General features: G+C 48.0%; 1 protein-coding gene across 2 annotated transcripts in view; it reads left to right on the plus strand.

Annotated features, from left to right (window-relative positions):
* ZZZ3 (zinc finger ZZ-type containing 3) overlaps positions 1–18,017 on the plus strand; it is a 67,701-nt gene that overhangs the window by 42,624 nt on the left and 7,060 nt on the right. For both annotated transcript variants that reach the window (XM_073357288.2, XM_073357289.2), the window contains exons 8-9: positions 2,088–2,240; positions 11,353–11,487. In XM_073357288.2, the coding sequence (XP_073213389.1) occupies positions 2,088–2,240; positions 11,353–11,487 (288 nt within the window). The remainder of the gene's footprint in view (positions 1–2,087; positions 2,241–11,352; positions 11,488–18,017) is intronic.

Here is an 18,017-nt window from a genome sequence, read left to right on the forward strand (position 1 = left end):
TGTTCTTCTGCTTACCATTTTGTTTTCATTATATGTATTTATCATTTTTTGGTGTGTAAGCTGTAGCACAGAGCACGTCGTTGGCACCCTTTCATTGACATTAACAGAAAAGAAAATATAAACTGATAAAACATGAATATCAATTAAGCCATCTTAATGAGATTTAAGCCAGACTTCAGGGTCTTCAAAATTCTCAAAGGTGGGTGCAGTAATGTCCACAAAATCTATTCACACCTGATAACTCTGCTAAAATGTATTTGCAATTATAGGCCCGAATCCTGTAAAGATTTATGCACATGGCTTCAGTGTGTAAAGATAAGCACATATATGTCTTAACAGCATCAGATCCTTAATTAAGAATGCTCGCCATCAAAATTATTTGTGCAAACAACCTTTCAGAAGAAGCTAACATTGCTGCCACTTTGAAAACTTAAAAATCACAGCCTCCTGGGTGGTGATTGCGCAGGGGGAGCCATTAGTGGTTGGTCCCTGCTCACCTCTGGAGACACAAGAGCTGGAGGAGCAGGCAGCCAGTGAGTTCCCGATCTTCCCAGCGCTAGTGGGGTCAGGCTTCAGCCCTTGGGTGGAGGGTGGAAGGCTCCAGTCATGGAACTTCAGGCTCTGTTCCCTGGCCGTATGGTGGCAAGCTTTGGCCCCAAGGTCACTCCCGCCTCCGGTGCCCCTGCCCCCCACTACCTCCATATCCACCTCCCCATTCAGGGCTTAATTTATCTCAAAGCTTGCTGGGACTGAGTAAGTCTGCTGTGAAAAGTGATATTTGTATGTTTGTTAATACCACTTTTCACAGCAGACTTAGTAACTAGCACATCTTTTAAAAAAAAAAAAAACAACCAAAAAAGCAAAAGACATTAGGAAAAAAGAGAAGAATGTACCTTATTTGTGTTTCTATTCTGTTTAGGCCCAGTAAAGAATAGAGACAATTGTACATTTATTTTTATTATTGAGTCTGGAAAAAAATCCTACATAAATTACAATGATGTGGACATGTATATGTGCATATTTATTTGTTTTTCCTAAAGTTAATTAAGTATTTTAGGAAAAATTGTCAGAGTGGCTCACTGGCAAGAGATGGTGGCTGCACTCTGAGGCCACTGAACATTTTTTTGATCTAGACAGACTTATTCATCAGATATTAGACGGACTTATGATCAGTGCTGGGTAGGAGCTGGTGGTCATGGTACATGTAGGTACGAATGATATAGTGAAGGGTAGGAGACAAGTCCTGGAGGCCAAATTTATGCAGCTAGATAAGAGCTTAAAGTCCAGGACCTTCACAGTAAGATTCTCTGAAATACTTCCTGTTCCATACGTAGGGCCAGAAAGACAGGCAGACCTGCAGGGTCTCAATGTGTGGATGAGCGATGGTGTGGGGAAGAGGGTTTTAGGTTTATTAGCAACTAGGGAACCTTTTAGGAAAGAGGAAACTATACAGTAAGGATGGGCTCCACCAATACCAAAATAGAACCAGGCTGCTGGCATATAAAATTAAAAAGATTGTAGTGGATTTTTTAAACTAAGGGCTGGGGGAAAACCAACAGGTGTGGCAGAGCCAGGAATAGAACACAGGTCTCTTGACTCCAAGGCCTGTGTGCTTGCCAATAGGCCAAACTGCCTCTTTTCAATTTTTGACTCTGCCACAGTGTTTCTGTGTGACCTTGTCATTTCATCTCTTTGTGCTACAGAGCCCAATCTGTAAAATGGGGATAATCCTGCTTCCTCTCTTTTCTCTTGTCTATCTTATTTATTTAAATTGTAAGCTCTTCAGGGCAGGGACTGTTCATTACTAGGGGTTTATCTAAAATAGGATTGTGTCACAGTATTTATTTATGGAACAGATAATAGAAAGCAATCTCCAAGGCATAATGTATTAATCTCTCAAGTGCCCCCAGAACACTTGTACTAGGCTCAGAAGTGGATGCTGTCTGAAAATTTGTGGGAAAGATAAGAGATCACATATAAAAATTGTAAACATTTTGTCTACAGGTTTTATTGTTAGGAATATCTTACTAAAAAAATAGTTTCTGAGGAATCTGATCTGAACATTATTCGTCATTTTTCTACTTCAGTCATCAAGCAGGAGACAGCACCCCCTAAATAAACATCTCTTCAAACCTTCAACATTCATGACATCCCATGAACCTCCAGTTTATATGGATGAGGATGATGACAGATCCAGTTTTCAGAGCCATATGGATGCTGCAGCAGAGGAGGAAGTATCGGTATGTCATTTAAACACAAAATTGCAAAATGTCTCACTCACAGTGTTTCTTGACTGTTTAAGTAATGATATTTGGAAAAAGTGTCCTTACTTAAACATTGTCAGGTATATAGTAAACTGTTGCAAATTCAGTTGCATAAGCCAGGTGGAGCAGGAGATTGAATTCTGGCACCTCTTTGATGTGAAGAGTCAAGTACAGAAAATTCAGGGAAAGTCCAAACCAAAAAAAGAAGCAAACAAAAAACATGATACCATGGAAGAATTAGACCAGGGGTCGGCAACCAAAGACAGCAAGCGAGCCGATTTTTAACGGCATGCTGCTGCCTGCCGGGTCCCAGCCACCGGCCCCGCTCAGCCCGCTGCCAAACCCAGGCCAGGACCCCGGCAGGCAGCAGCGTGCCATTAAAAATCCTGCCTGCCCTGGCCCACTCTTTTCCGCCCCTCCCCATGGGGGCAGGGTGAAGAAGCTTGGTCCTGCCGGCTGCTGCTGCGGGGCAGACGAGCTTCCCCCCTCCCCCACCTCTTCCCCCAGCATGCTGGGTTCCTGCCCCTCCTCCTCTCCTTCCCTGCCACCGATCAGCTGATTGCCCTTGCGAGGGAGGGGGAGAAGTGGAGCCACAACACACATGCTGCTCCAGGGAGGAGGCAGAGAAGAGGTGGGGACGGGGCCTTGGGGAAGGGGGATGGAATCAGAGCTTATCCACTCCAGCCCCCTGCCATGAGCCGCTCAGGCACACATCCCCAGCCCTCTTCCCTGACCCCTACACCCCCCACATACCCACCCAGCCCTCTGCCCTGACCGTGCACCCCCCCACAACCCAAGCCCTGACTCCAGCCCCCTCCACCCCATGCCCTGACTCCTGCATCCTCCTCACATGCCCCCAGCCCCCTGCCATGACCCCTGCACGCCCCCAGCCCCCTGCCATGACCCCTGCACACCCCCAGCCCTCTTCCCTGACTCCAGCACCCCCCACACATACCTAGCCCCCCACACCCCATGCCCTGACTCCTGCATCCTCCTCACATGCCCTCTGCCCTGATTCCTGCACCTTCCTCACATACCCAGCTCCCCCACATCCTATGCCCTGACTCTTGCAGCCCCCACATTCCCACCCCCACCCTGAGCATCAAATGGGAGCTCCTGCACCCCCCACACATTTCCACATGCACCTCTTGCACCAAATGGCAGCTGCCCAGGTAAGCACTCCATACCCAAACCTCCTGCCCCAACCCTGAGCCCCCTCCCGCTTTCTAGCTCCTGGCCAGACCCTACACCCCAACCCCCAGTCTGCTCCTTCACTCCCAGCCCTGTGCTCAGTGCACTCACATCCTCAGCTCAGTGCAGAGAGAGAGGAAGAGAATGGGCTAGAACCAGGGAGAAGGTAGATGCACACTCTGTGTGGGCAGGGCCAGGATCCCAGACCAGCAGCGGGCTGGGCAGGGCCGGCAGCCGGGACCCTGGCTGGCAGGAGTCGGTGGACGGAATCCCAGACCAGCAGTGGGCTGAGCCAGTCTAGGGTCCTGCCAGTCTAGGGTCCTGGCCGCTGGCCCCGCTCAGCCCGCTGCTTGTCTGGGGTTCTGGCTGCCGGCCCCTTGCCAGCCGGGGTCCTGGCCGCAGGCCCCGCTCAGCCTGCTGCCGGCCTAGGTGAACGGAACCCCAGGCTGGCAGCAGGCTGAGCGGGCCACTGGCATAAGGTCAGATTTTAATTTAATTTTAAATGAAGCTTCTTAAACATTTTGAAAACCTTGTTTACTTTACATACTACAATAGTTGAAGACTCGGCACACCACTTCTGAAAGGTTGCCGACCCCTAAATTAGACACTTCCGAAAACTTTTAATTGCACGTTCGCATCTTCAAAAACAGTTCAGTCACTAACGGTGAATTATTCTGAACACCAGATAAAGTGTGTAGACCTATTTCTGCCTAAGGTGTTGCACCAAAAGGACTAAATCCTTTCATCGTTCTTTGGTATAATTGCATCCTATACTATATATGGCTCTTTGTCTTACCTTAGTGGCTGGACTAATCGAGGTTAGATGCAGAGGTCCACACAGACAACTCATCAGCAGTTGTCTCATCACAGACAACTCATCATTACATATTCAGTGGACTGGGTTTGTGGGCTTATAATATAAACATCTTTTCATACTTCTTTACACTATACTGTATGTAGGGAATAAATCCTACTGCTGAAGATTATGGGTCTAGATTCTCCACTTATGTAAAATCAGCATGACTCCATTGAAGTCAAGACAGAAGGATCTGGCCTGCTGAATTTATCATAGAATATCAGGGTTGGAAGGGACCTCAGGAGATCTAGTCCAACCCCCTGCTCAAAGCAGGACCAATCCCCATTTTCTGCCCCAGATCAACTAAACAGCCCCCTCAAGGATTGAACTCACAACCCTCGGTTTAGCAGGCCAATGCTCAAACCACTGAGCTATCCCACTCCCCCCCCCCCCCCAATTTATCTTTGTGAGAATGTTGGGGGGAGGGTGTTTATCACTCACAAGCCTCACAGCATAACAAAAGGTAATGAGATTGTCCAGCACAGATCAGTTCAATTTTTCTCAGTGACTTTGTGACATGTACTGCATTTTCTTCATCTTAAATTGTTATACTCCTGAATCCATTGTTCAGTTCCAGCCACATCTCTTGTCTTTAGACATGCTCTGTCTTCTCCTTGTGACTTAATTTCTGAGCTGTCTGGGACATCTCTCTCTCCCATCCTTTACCAGCATATCTGGTAACTTACTATTTTTCCATATGAATCTTAAAAGAGGTGAAAAAAGTATTTTTAAAAATTAATTAAATTTAATTAAATTAAAAAATTAAATGTTAAAATTTGCCTCTCTTTATCTTAACAAATCATTCTGGAATCAATTATACTTTTCTTCTGTGCACATATATATAATTTTTTATACTACATTCTACATCTAGATTCCCCTCCCCCCCCCAAACTGCTTACATTTCACCCCATGATCTCACAATTATAGCAGGTTTAGGGAGTCTGTATTTCAACACCAGTTTTTCTTTTCAATTTTTCTACTAGTAGCTTTTGGTTTTGGTTTTTGCAATGGTAATGCTTGACTTGGTCCTATTTTAGGAAGGTTGGCTTACTCTTTTCATTCTTCACTGGTGCAGCATTTCAGATGGATATTTTTCTCCTTTGCAGTAATGTAGAAAGAGACAGGTGAGCTCCATTACCAGAAAGACCCCATTATTAAGGCTAAGTTTTTTGTCATGGATGTTTTTAGTAAAAGTCACACACAGGTCACGGGCAATAATGAAAAATTCACAGAAGCCCCTGACCTGTCTGTGACTTTTACTAAAAATACCCATGACAAAATGGGTAGCCTGGGCAGCTGGCTACGGGGGCATTGGGAGCTCCAGGGATCTTGGGATCCCGGAGCTCTTGGGATCCCCCCTGCCTCCCTCCGGCCGGGAGCTCCATGGATCCCCACTTCCACCCATGGTGCATGGGAGCAGTGGGGATCCCCCCTGGCACCTGGGGTGGCCACGAGCAGCAGGGATTCCCCCTGCCATAGCTGGGAACGGCAGAGTTCCCCCTTGCTGCCCAAAGTGTCCTGGAGCTGTGGGGTTCCCCCCTGCCACCTATGGAGGCCAGGAACTGCGGGGGTACCCCGCAGCTCCCCACGTGTGCAGGCAGCAGGGAAACCTGCAGCTCCCAGCAGGCGCTGGCTGAAGTCATGGAGAAGTCACAGATTCCGCGACCTCCGTGACTAAATCGCAGCCTTACCCATTATCAATGCAAAATGACAGTATTAGGAGAACAAAAATATCATGCCCTGCTGACAAAATGAGTAAATTGGATTGAATTTCAGGATTCAAAGCAGGGCTCTCAGGGTATGTCTACACTGCAGTTAAACACTCATGGCTGGACCGGGTCTGCTAACTTGGGCTTGAGGAGCTCAAGCTGCTGGGCTATAAAATTGCAGTGTAGACTGTTGGGCTCAGGCTGGAGCCCAGGCACTGGGACCGTCTCCCCTCGCTGGGTCCTAGAGCTCAGGCTCCAGCCTTAGCTCAAACATCTACACTGCTGTTTTACAGCCCCAGAGCACACGCACTGTGAGCCCGAGTCATCTGACACAGGCCAGGCATAGGTGTTCAATTGCAGTGTAGACATATCCACAGTGGCAGTTGTGTTATCTCAGAATGATTTTGTGGGGCATCACAGTGCAACCAGCAAGTAGTGGGAAGGGTTTATCTATAGTTCTTGACTCTGGAGGCACCAGTTGCTGCCTGCTCCATAGTTAAAGCTAAGGCCTTGTCTACAAAGGGGAAATTGACTGGTATAGCTTATTCTGCATTAGCTGTGCTGGTCAACTTCCCTGTGAAGACAAGCCCTGAGTTGAATTTTTCATATAAAGCAGGAATTCAGCCACTTCTTTATGTATGGAAAATACAGCACATCATCCCTAAAATTTTACATCACTTTTACTTTGGGTATGTCTACACTACGAAATTAGGTCGAATTTATAGAAGTCGGTTTTTTGAAATCGGTTTTATATATTCGAGTGTGTGTGTCCCCACAGAAAATGCTCTAAAGTGCATTAAGTGCATTAACTCGGCGGAGCGCTTCCACAGTACCGAGGCAAGCGTCGACTTCTGGAGCGTTGCACTGTGGGTAGCTATCCCACAGTTCCCGCAGTCTCCGCTGCCCATTGGAATTCTGGGTTGATATCCCAATGCCTGATGCGGCAAAAAACATTGTCGCAGGTGGTTCTGGGTACATGTCGTCAGGACCCCGTTCCCACCCTCCCTCCCCCCGTGAAAGCAAGGGCAGACAATCATTTCGCGCCTTTTTTGTCTGCTGCCAGCCAAAGATGTAAAGGATCGATGGAGTGGGTCAGAACAAGACATAGACCAGATTTGTTTTGGACTCATTTTCCTCCTCCCCTGTCTAGATCACACTGCAGTCAGTCACAGAGAAGGCGCAGCGAGGTTAATCTAGCCATGTATCAATCAGAGGCCAGGCTAACCTCCTTGTTCCAATAAGAATGATAACTTTGGTGCACCATTTCTTATTGGAACCCTCGGTGCAGTCCTGCCTGAAATACTCCTTGATGTACAGGCACACCCTTTGTTGATTTTAGCTCCCTGAAGCCAACCCTGTAAGCCGTGTCGTCAGTCGCCCCTCCCTCCGTCAGAGCAACGGCAGACAATCGTTCCGCGCCTTCTTTCTGTGCGGACGCCATACCAAGGCAAGCATGGAGGCCGCTGAGCTCATTTTGGCAATTAGGAGCACATTAAACACCACACGCATTATCCAGCAATATATGCAGCACCAGAACATGGCAACGCGATACCGGGCGAGGAGGCGACGTCAGCGCGGTCCCGTGAGTGATCAGGACATGGACACAGATTTCTCTGAAAGCATGGGCCCTGCCAATGCATGCATCATGGTGCTAATGGGGCAGGTTCATGCTGTGGAACGCCGATTCTGGGCTCGGGAAACAAGCACAGACTGGTGGGACCGCATAGTGTTGCAGGTCTGGGACGATTCCCAGTGGCTGCGAAACTTTCGCATGCGTAAGGGCACTTTCATGGAACTTTGTGACTTGCTTTCCCCTGCCCTGAAGCGCATGAATACCAGGATGAGAGCAGCCCTCACAGTTGAGAAGCGAGTGGCGATAGCCCTGTGGAAGCTTGCAACGCCAGACAGCTACCGGTCAGTTGGGAATCAATTTGGAGTGGGCAAATCTACTGTGGGGGCTGCTGTGATGCAAGTAGCTCATGCAATCAAAGATCTGCTGATATCAAGGGTAGTGACCCTGGGAAATGTGCAGGTCATAGTGGATGGCTTTGCTGCAATGGGATTCCCTAACTGTGGTGGGGCTATAGACGGAACCCATATCCCTATCTTGGCACCAGAGCACCAAGCCGGCGAGTACATAAACCGCAAGGGGTACTTTTCGATAGTGCTGCAAGCTCTGGTGGATCACAAGGGACGTTTCACCAACATCAACGTGGGATGGCCGGGAAAGGTGCATGACGCTCGCATCTTCAGGAACTCTGGTCTGTTTCAAAAGCTGCAGGAAGGGACTTTCTTCCCAGACCAGAAAATAACTGTTGGGGATGTTGAAATGCCTATATGTATCCTTGGGGACCCAGCCTACCCCTTAATGCCATGGCTCATGAAGCCGTACACAGGCAGCCTGGACAGTGGTCAGGAGCTGTTCAACTACAGGCTGAGCAAGTGCAGAATGGTGGTAGAATGTGCATTTGGACGTTTAAAGGCGCGCTGGCGCAGTTTACTGACTCGCTTAGACCTCAGCGAAACCAATATTCCCACTGTTATTACTGCTTGCTGTGTGCTCCACAATATCTGTGAGAGTAAGGGGGAGACGTTTATGGCGGGGTGGGAGATTGAGGCAAATCGCCTGGCTGCTGGTTACGCGCAGCCAGACACCAGGGCGGTTAGAAGAGCTCAGGAGGGCGCAGCACGCATCAGAGAAGCTTTGAAAACCAGTTTCATGACTGGCCAGGCTACAGTGTGAAAGTTCTGTTTGTTTCTCCCTGATGAAACCCCCCGCCCCTTGGTTCACTCTACTTCCCTGTAAGCTAACCACCCTCCCCTCCTCCCTTTAATCACCGCTTGCAGAGGCAATAAAGTCATTGCTGCTTCACAGTCATGCATTTGTTATTCATTCATCACACAAATAGGGGGATGACTACCAAGGTATCCCAGGAGGGGTGGTGGAGGAGGGAAGGAAAATGCCACACAGCACATTAAGCACAGCACTTTAAAAGTTTACAACTTTAAAATTTATTGAATGACAGCCTTCTTTTTTTTGGGCAATCCTCTGTTGTGGAGTCGCTGGTTGGCCGGAGGCCCCCCCACCGCGTTCTTGGGCGTCTGGGTGTGGAGGCTATGGAACTTGGGGAGGAGGGCAGTTGGTTACAGAGGGGCAGCAGTGGCAGTCTGTGCTCCAGCTGCCTTTGCTGCAGCTCAACCATACACTGGAGCATTCTGGTTTGGTCCCGCAGCAGCCTCAGCATTGAATCCTGCCTTCTCTCATCACGCTGCCGCGACATTTGAGCTTCAGCCCTGTCTTCTGCCCGCCACTTACTCTCTTCAGCTCTCCACCTCTCCTCCCGGTCATTTTGTGCTTTCCTGCACTCTGACATTATTTGCCTCCACGCATTCGTCTGTGCTCTGTCAGTGTGGGAGGACAGCATTAGCTCGGAGAACATTTCATCTCGAGTGCGTTTTTTTTTCTTTCTAAGCTTCACTAGCCTCTGGGAAGGAGAAGATCCTGTGATCATTGAAACACATCCAGCTGGTGGAGAAAAAAAAAGGGACAGCGGTATTTAAAAACACACATTTTATAAAACAGTGGCTACACTCTTTCAGGGTAAACCTTGCTGTTAACATTACATACATAGCACATGTGCTTTCGTTACAAGGTCGCATTTTGCCTCCTCCCACCGCGTGACTATCCCCTCAACCCTCCCCACTCCCCGTGGCTAAGAGCGGGGAACATTTCTGTTCAGCCACAGGCAAACAGCCCAGCAGGAATGTGTCCCTGAAGAAAAGCACCCTATTTCAACCAGGTGACCATGAATTATATCTCACTCTCCTGAGGATAACACAGAGAGAGAAAGAACGGATTTTGGTTGAATGCCAGCAAACATACACTGCAATGCTTTGTTCTACAGTGATTCCCGAGTATGTGTTACTGGCCTGGAGTGATAAAAGTGTCCTACCATGAAGGACGCAATAAGGCTGCCCTCCCCAGAAACCTTTTGCAAAGGCTTTAGGACTACATCTAGGAGAACCGCAAATGCCAGGGCAAAGTAATCCTTTCACAAGCTTGCTTTTAAACCATGTATAGCATTTTAAAAGGTACACTCACCAGAGGTCCCTTCTCCGCCTGCTGGGTCCAGGAGGCAGCCTTGGGTGGGTTCGGGGGGTACTGGCTCCAGGTCTAGGGTGAGAAACAGTTCCTGGCTGTCGGGAAAACCGGTTTCTCTGCTTGCTTGCTGTGAGCCATCTACAACCTCCTCCTCATCATCATCTTCTTCGTCCCCAAAACCTGCTTCCGTATTGCCTCCATCTCCATTGAAGGAGTCAAACAACACGGCTGGGGTAGTGGTGGCTGAACCCCCTAAAATGGCATGCAGCTCATCATAGAAGCGGCATGTTTGGGGCTCTGACCCAGAGCGGCTGTTCGCCTCTCTGGTTTTCTGGTAGGCTTGCCTCAGCTCCTTCAGTTTCATGCGGCACTGCTTCGGGTCCCTGTTATGGCCTCTGTCCTTCATGCCCTGGGAGATTTTCACAAAGGTTTTGGCATTTCGAAAACTGGAACGGAGTTCTGATAGCACGGATTCCTCTCCCCAAACAGCGATCAGATCCCGTACCTCCCGTTCGGTCCATGCTGGAGCTCTTTTGCGATTCTGGGACTCCATCATGGTCACCTGTGCTGATGAGCTCTGCATGGTCACCTGCAGCTTGCCACGCTGGCCAAACAGGAAATGAGATTCAAAAGTTCGCGGTTCTTTTCCTGTCTACCTGGCCAGTGCATCTGAGTTGAGAGTGCTGTCCAGAGCGGTCAGAATGGAGCACTCTGGGATAGCTCCCGGAGGCCAATACCATCGAATTGTGTCCACAGTACCCCAAATTCGAGCTGGGAACGTCGATTTAAGCGCTAATCCACTTGTCAGGGGTGGAATAAGGAAATCGATTTTAAGAGCCCTTTAAGTCGAATTAAAGGGCTTCACTGTGTGGACGGGTGCAGGTTTAAATCGATTTAACGCTGCTAAATTCGACCTAAAGTCCTAGTGTAGACCAGGGCTTTGAGTATAAGATTAGTTTTCTGTAAATTTCCAAGCAGTCCATTAATTAGTTTAGGAGTTAAAATTAATTAATTCAAAATGTGTCCTTTCAGAAATTTAGCAGCTGGTGTCAAACCTTCCCCGTGCCATTAACAATAGATTTCTTTCCCCAAATAATTCTTGTGTGTCTCTTATGTAGTTTATTCTGTCAATATTTTTCTGAAAGAAATCTGATCACACTTTTATGTTGAAGGAAACTAGATCTTCTCAGTAATGATAGCCTCAAAGCAAAGGTTTTCTTTTTTGAACAGGATGAAGAAAGTATCCCGATAGCATATCGAGAATTACCTGAATACAAAGAACTGCTAGAGTTAAAAAAGTTGAAGAAGCAAAAACTCCAGCAGATGCATGCAGAAAGTGGATTTGTGCAGCATGTGGGCTTCAAGGTAAGGTATACTGGTAATCTGTTGTTAGAATCATAGAATATCAGGGTTGGAAGGGACCCCAGAAGGTCATCTAGTCCAACCCCCTGCTCGAAGCAGGACCAATTCCCAGTTAAATCATCCCAGCCAGGGCTTTGTCAAGCCTGACCTTAAAAACCTCTAAGGAAGGAGATTTTACTACCTCCCTAGGTAACGCATTCCAGTGTTTCACCACCCTCTTAGTGAAAAAGTTTTTCTTAATATCCAATCTAAACCTCCCCCACTGCAACTTGAGACCATTACTCCTCGTTCTGTCATCTGCTACCATTGAGAACAGTCTAGAGCCATCCTCTTTGGAACCCCCTTTCAGGTAGTTGAAAGCAGCTATCAAATCCCTCCTCATTCTTCTCTTCTTCAGGCTAAACAATCCCAGCTCCCTAAGCCTCTCCTCATAACTCATGTGTTCCAGACCCCTAATCATTTTTGTTGCCCTTCGCTGGACTCTCTCCAATTTATCCACATCCTTCTTGAAGTGTGGGGCCCAAAACTGGACACAGTACTCCAGATGAGGCCTCACCAATGTCGAATAGAGAGGAACGATCACGTCCCTCAATCTGCTCGCTATGCCCCTACTTATACATCCCAAAATGCCATTGGCCTTCTTGGCAACAAGGGCACACTGCTGACTCATATCCAGCTTCTCGTCCACTGTCACCCCTAGGTCCTTTTCCGCAGAACTGCTGCCTAGCCATTCGGTCCCTAGTCTGTAGCTGTGCATTGGGTTCTTCCGTCCTAAGTGCAGGACCCTGCACTTATCCTTATTGAACCTCATCAGATTTCTTTTGGCCCAATCCTCCAATTTGTCTAGGTCCTTCTGTATCCTATCCCTCCCCTCCAGCGTATCTACCACTCCTCCTATAACTCCTGTAACTCCTTGTTACAGTAGAACCTCAAAGATACGAACACCAGAGTTACAGACTGACTGGTCAACCGGACACCATGTGGAACCGGAAGCAAGCAATCAGGCAGCAGCAGAGACCGAAAAAAAGAGCAAATACTATGCTGTGCCTGTATTGCATTTTAAAGCTAGGCACATCTGGACTGCCTGTCCCCACCTGTGAGGCAGCCACTTACAGCTAGGAGGTGAAGACTCTGAGGTTCACAGGCACAGCTGTGAGCCCCCTCTGCCAGCCCAAGGCAGCCTGAGCAGGCAGAGCAGGAATAATGCTGCGGTCTGTGCTGCTTTCCTGTAAGCCGCAGGTGCTGATTTCACCCTCTTCCCTTGGCCAGGAGGTGGACAAACTTGCAAGCTCAGTCCAAGCCTGGGAAAGAAGCTGCCACAGCCCAAGCTGCTTATGCTGCAAGGAAGCTGCCGGTGCTGGGGTGGGAGCTTCTGCTCTTGCGGCCAGTGTCTGGCCTGGAGTGTGAGCCCGAGCTACTGCCAGCATGCTGCGCTCTGGAGGAGCAGCTCAATTTTAAAGGGCCACAACTTGCACGGCGCACTCACTGATGCCGTAGGGCCTCAGGGTGTCTCACTCATCACCCTTGCAGTCAGGGCTTGAACCAGCTGCCTGTCCCCATCCACATGCACGGGGAAGCCACTTACACGTAGTAGGTGAAGATGCTGTTCGAAGTTACAAACAACCTCCATTCCCAAGCTTTCTATAATTCTGAGGTTCTACTGTATTCAATTTAGTGTGAGCATTTTTTTAAAAACTAGCAGGAATTGGATTTTCTAAGAAAATAGGAAACTTTCCTTTTCAGAGTGATAGATATATAGGAAAAATAATGATGGAAATATGTAATCTCATAATGCAGGATTTTGTCTTAGAAATGTACAGACAGCACAATAAAACTCGCTGTAAAGAAAAATAAATGACTACAACTATCTGCACTGGTTTGTGAAACTCCTCTTGGAATATAATCTCTTTTGGGGTACTGGGAGTATTAAACCTTAAGGGTGAAATTAATCCCAGTTTATAGTAGCAAAGTTTCCCAGTCACTTAAAAAGATAGTCTTTCAGGAATTTGTCCTTTTGAGGGAAAAAAAAGCCAGAGATGTGGAATGATAACTTTGGTAGATCAATAGGTAGTGTACTGAGGCTGTAGGTGCAGCGAAAAATTGCAGCAGCATTTGGGCCAGCTCCAGGCAATTTTTGAAGAGAGGATTCAAGCAAGGAAATAAAATGATGTTGGTATGAGATGAATAAAAATAATATTTTTACACTTAACATACAGAGCTGTGCTATCCGCAGCACCATCCGTTTCTAGGCAACATTGAAAAGGGAAGGATACCTGTTCCAGTTTGAGGATTTTCAGTCATTACCAACAAGCTTCTTTGTAGCAGAGGTGAAAGTAAGCCAGTACGCCCTGGTACGGCATACCGGCAAGAGCCAGTGCGCTGTACCGGGACTGGCTTTCCCAGACAGCAATTTAAAGCCCTGGGGTAGCGGCGGTGGGGCTCTGGCAGTGATTTAAAGGGCCCCGGGACTCCAGCCGCTGCTACCGCCCCGGGGCCCTTTAAATCGCCGCTGGAGCCCCACCGCTGCTGCCCAAGGGCTTGGGCAGCAGGGCTCAGGCTGGGATTTAAAGGGCTCGGGGCTCCAGCAGCCACTACCTTTAAAGCTCTGCCAGAGCCCAGAGCCCCGGGGTAGCAGTGGCAGCCTGGAGTCCCCAGGGCTCCTCAGTGATTTAAAGGAACCGGGGCTCCGCTGCAGTAGCGGCAGCTGGAGCCCTGGGCCCTTTAAACTGCCTCTGCAGCTGGTAGCTCGGGGGTGATTTAAAGGGCCTGGGACTCCCAGCCGCCACTACTGCAGCTGGAGCCCCAGGCCCTTTAAATCAGGATTTAAAGGGCCCAGGGATTTAAGGTCCTGCCTCTTCCAGTTGAGGCCAAGCCCCCTGCTCAGGACTCCAGCGTACCAGTAAGTCCTTTAACTTACTTTCACCTCTGGCTGTTCCCCATGTATGCAGTCGTGCAGGAATTGCCTTGACTCCTTAGAGATGAGAAAGGGCTTATTGGGCTTTTTTGGTAGTAGCCTTTTCCATAAGAATGCAAGGTTATTCAGTCCAAGGAGACTGACATACACTTGAAAACTGAGACTATCAGGCTAGTAATATACTGATACTGACAGACTTATGTCACAGTATTGGAAAGCTGAGGCTTTTTTAAATGAATGCTATTATTGTCATTCAGAATATAAAATATGGACTTTGAGCAAGAATATTGCAATTCTAGCTATGAAATATAATGGACAAAGTAATTTGAGTTACTGATTTAGTACTTTAATGTACTATATTCAAAATGTTATTAAGGTTACTAAATCAAGCACTCAGAAGTTAGGAAATGCCAGAATTGAGGTTGTCTTTGCAACCATAATTTGTCCCCCTTGTGTGTATGCATCATGATACAGTTTTAGTTACATGAACACATACTGTATTTTTCCACTGGACTGCCAGCTCATTCAGTGCCCAGTGTGGACGTTGCTTACTTAATGAATAGCTATTCAATAATTAGTTTTTTTCCTGATTGTTCAAAGTGTGGCTTCTTGCCTCATTTACTGCGCATTATTGAAACCCTGGTCAGAATACACAATTGTTTATTTCTTCATGGGCTTTTTTTTGGTGCTCATCGCTTTAGTATCTGAGTGCTTCACAAACATTAATTAATTGTCACAACAGCCCTGTGAACTGGAGCGGGGGAGAGGGGTGTGTGTGGTATTCTATTTTACAGATGGGGAACTGAGGCTCAGTCACAGACCTGAGATTAAGGTCAAAAGTTGCCTCCAGTAGTGAGTGCCCAGTTTGAAATGATTAGAACGTCATTTTTCAGACTATGTAGCATTATATAGCACTTTATATTTATATATAAGTACAGCTAAGTACAGCTTCCATTGATTTCAGTTCCAGCTCTGAGTGCTCAGCATTTCTGCATATCAGATCCCTGGGTCTCACTAATTGTGTGTTCCTTTTCTGGGTGCCTGTCTATGAAGAGTTTAAGAGATTTGTCTAGCATCACGTAGGAACTTTGTGGCTGAGGAAAGGATAGAATCCAGTTCTCTAGGACACCATTCAACTACCTTAACCATGAGACCATCCTTTCTTTTCCTCCAGTCCTCTGCCTCATTCACTACACACCTTCCAACTTCTGCAACAAATGAAACAGAGTCCTGGAGACAACAGCCTCCTTTATTGTACAACCCTCATTCATTTCCAGAGTGGGTCCGCCCTGTGCACTGAATGATACCCATCATTGAGTGTAATCCTCTCTGTGGGACTCCCAGTAGAGAGGTGATGAGACACAGTTTTCCAGAGGGTTTCACAGTTATTTGCTGTCAGCGCAAGAATGGTGAGACTCAGGAATCTTGTGTTCCGGTCCAGGCTATGGTGGGGAATTTGCTTTAGTCTCCTTGCCTGACCAGTCCTGGCCTGCCATGCCTGGTCCTAGTCCCAATCTTGCCAACCAGTCCCAGTCTCCTCTTTTCCCTACTTCCAGTCCCAGTCTCCTCTTTTCCCTCCCCCTGATCTAGCTTTTGTCCCTTCTGCATTCAAAGTAGGCATCATCTTCCTCCACACTGACTGGTGGCCAGTAGGGGAGTCACTGAGAGCACAAGAAAGACTCATTGCTTTCAGTTGCAGTTCAGTCCCATTACAGGGAAAGTCCATCTTCACCCCTGTAGCCTTGGACTGGAGCATGCTCAGTCATTCTGTGGGAATGGTGCATGTGGAGTGTAATCAGCATTAGGATCTGTGAGAGGCTTGAGCATGTTCAGTGAGGAAGGAATCTTCAGAGATTTAACTGGTAAAATGGAAGAAGTCTCTACTGAGCCTGTGAGAACTGAGATTTCTCCTGTGCTTATAACTTGGACAAATTTGGCTGGATTTTTCCTGGGAATAGCAAAAGGCACACCCATGACACACAGGCCACCCCCTTCAAGTCCCTGCTCCAAAGCATGAGGATGCAAGAAGTAAAAAAGGTCTCATGATTTTTTTTTAACATGGGCAGAACTACAGACTTTTTCCCTAGCCTTGTTCTTGGAAATGGCTGAACCATTTCGGTGGAATTAAAAATAAATAAGTAAAAACCAGCCATAGGCTAATACCCAGCATAGAAAATCTCAGTCCAAATGGGTTTTTTTGGCAGAGTTATAAGCAACTGAAATCAGGGTCTTATCATGGGAACTGTCAGGCACCCTTAACAATAGGTGGAACTACCAGCCTTGCATGGAGTATAAGTTATGTATGTACTGAATTTGGAAACGCTACTGTGTAATAAACCTAAGCTAATGTACGATGTTCTTTGAGTGCTTGTTCATGTCAATTCCAGTCAGGTGTGTGTTCACGCACGTGCATGGTAGCTGGAAGATTTTTCCCTAGCAGCAACCATAGGGTCGGCCTGGGCGCCCCCTGGAGTCGCGCCTTCATGGCACCCAATATAGAGCCCTGCTGACCCGCCACCCAATCAGTTCCTTCTTACTACCAGTAGAGTGACCAGACAGCAATCAGAATGCAAGGTCTGAAAAGAAAAATCAGGACCGGGGTGGGGGGGTAATAGGAGCCTCTATAAGAAAAAGACCCAAAAATCGGGACTGTCCCTGTAAAATCGGGACTTCTGGTCACCCTAACTGCCAGTGACGGTAGGTGGAACTTCCCTTGCTCTTGCTTCTGTTGTACTCACGTGGTTTATTCAGATCATGTAGTTTAGTGTAGTTAGTCAGCTGTAAGTTTCATTTACAGGGGTTTACTCTCCGTCCCACCCCATTTATTTGTTGCTTCCGGGGCATGCCGCGATCCCCGGGCTTCAAGACCTGCAAGGACTGAGCAAAGTGCATACCAAAAAGTGACCCCCCCACACATCCTGTTTATGGTGTCTGGGCAAGGGTCACCAAAAAGACCGCTGTAAAATCTTGAAACCTTGAAAATTCCAACCAAGAACCCTGAAAGAGAGAGAGCAGCAGCTTAAAATCCTCCTCATCGAGGCAGCTCTTTGACCGCAGTTGGACCCCGGTGCTGGGGATCTCACCACCAGCACATCCTCTTCGGTGTGGAGCACACCGGTGCCCTCTTCAAGAGGCACCGAAGAAAGACGCGGCTAAGGACTCTAGGCACTGTCATGGAGCGTGTTGGGGACACTCTAACCTTTGGTACCAGTTCCAATTGCTGGTGCAGAAGAAGAAGAGAATTGAAAGAGGCCGATCCCCATTGCCTAGATCCAGAGACCAGCCATCAGTAGTACTACAGTTGGGCCACGGCTCCGAAACTCAAGGGGCAGCCACGTTGACTCCTCCCCAAGCGAGGCAGTCGAGTCCGGGCCTGTCGAGCTCACCAAATCCCTCAGAGAGCCTGCCGTTTTTGTCCACTCCTGAAGTGTTTGAGGCAGCACAGGACCTGCTCAGACTCATGGCACCATTCTCACCCCCGAGGCAGGAGAAGGCGTCGGCACTGCAGGCTCCATCCTGCACTGTGCAGTTGAAGGGAAAGCCAGCTATGATGTTGTGATGCTCCCCGTTGCCTCAGCTATCACAGACACCAGCACCTCTATCCAGGGAGCGCAGTCGG

The sequence above is a fragment of the Lepidochelys kempii genome, chromosome 8, assembly GCF_965140285.1.
Source record: "Lepidochelys kempii isolate rLepKem1 chromosome 8, rLepKem1.hap1, whole genome shotgun sequence".
NCBI lineage: Eukaryota > Metazoa > Chordata > Testudines > Cheloniidae > Lepidochelys > Lepidochelys kempii.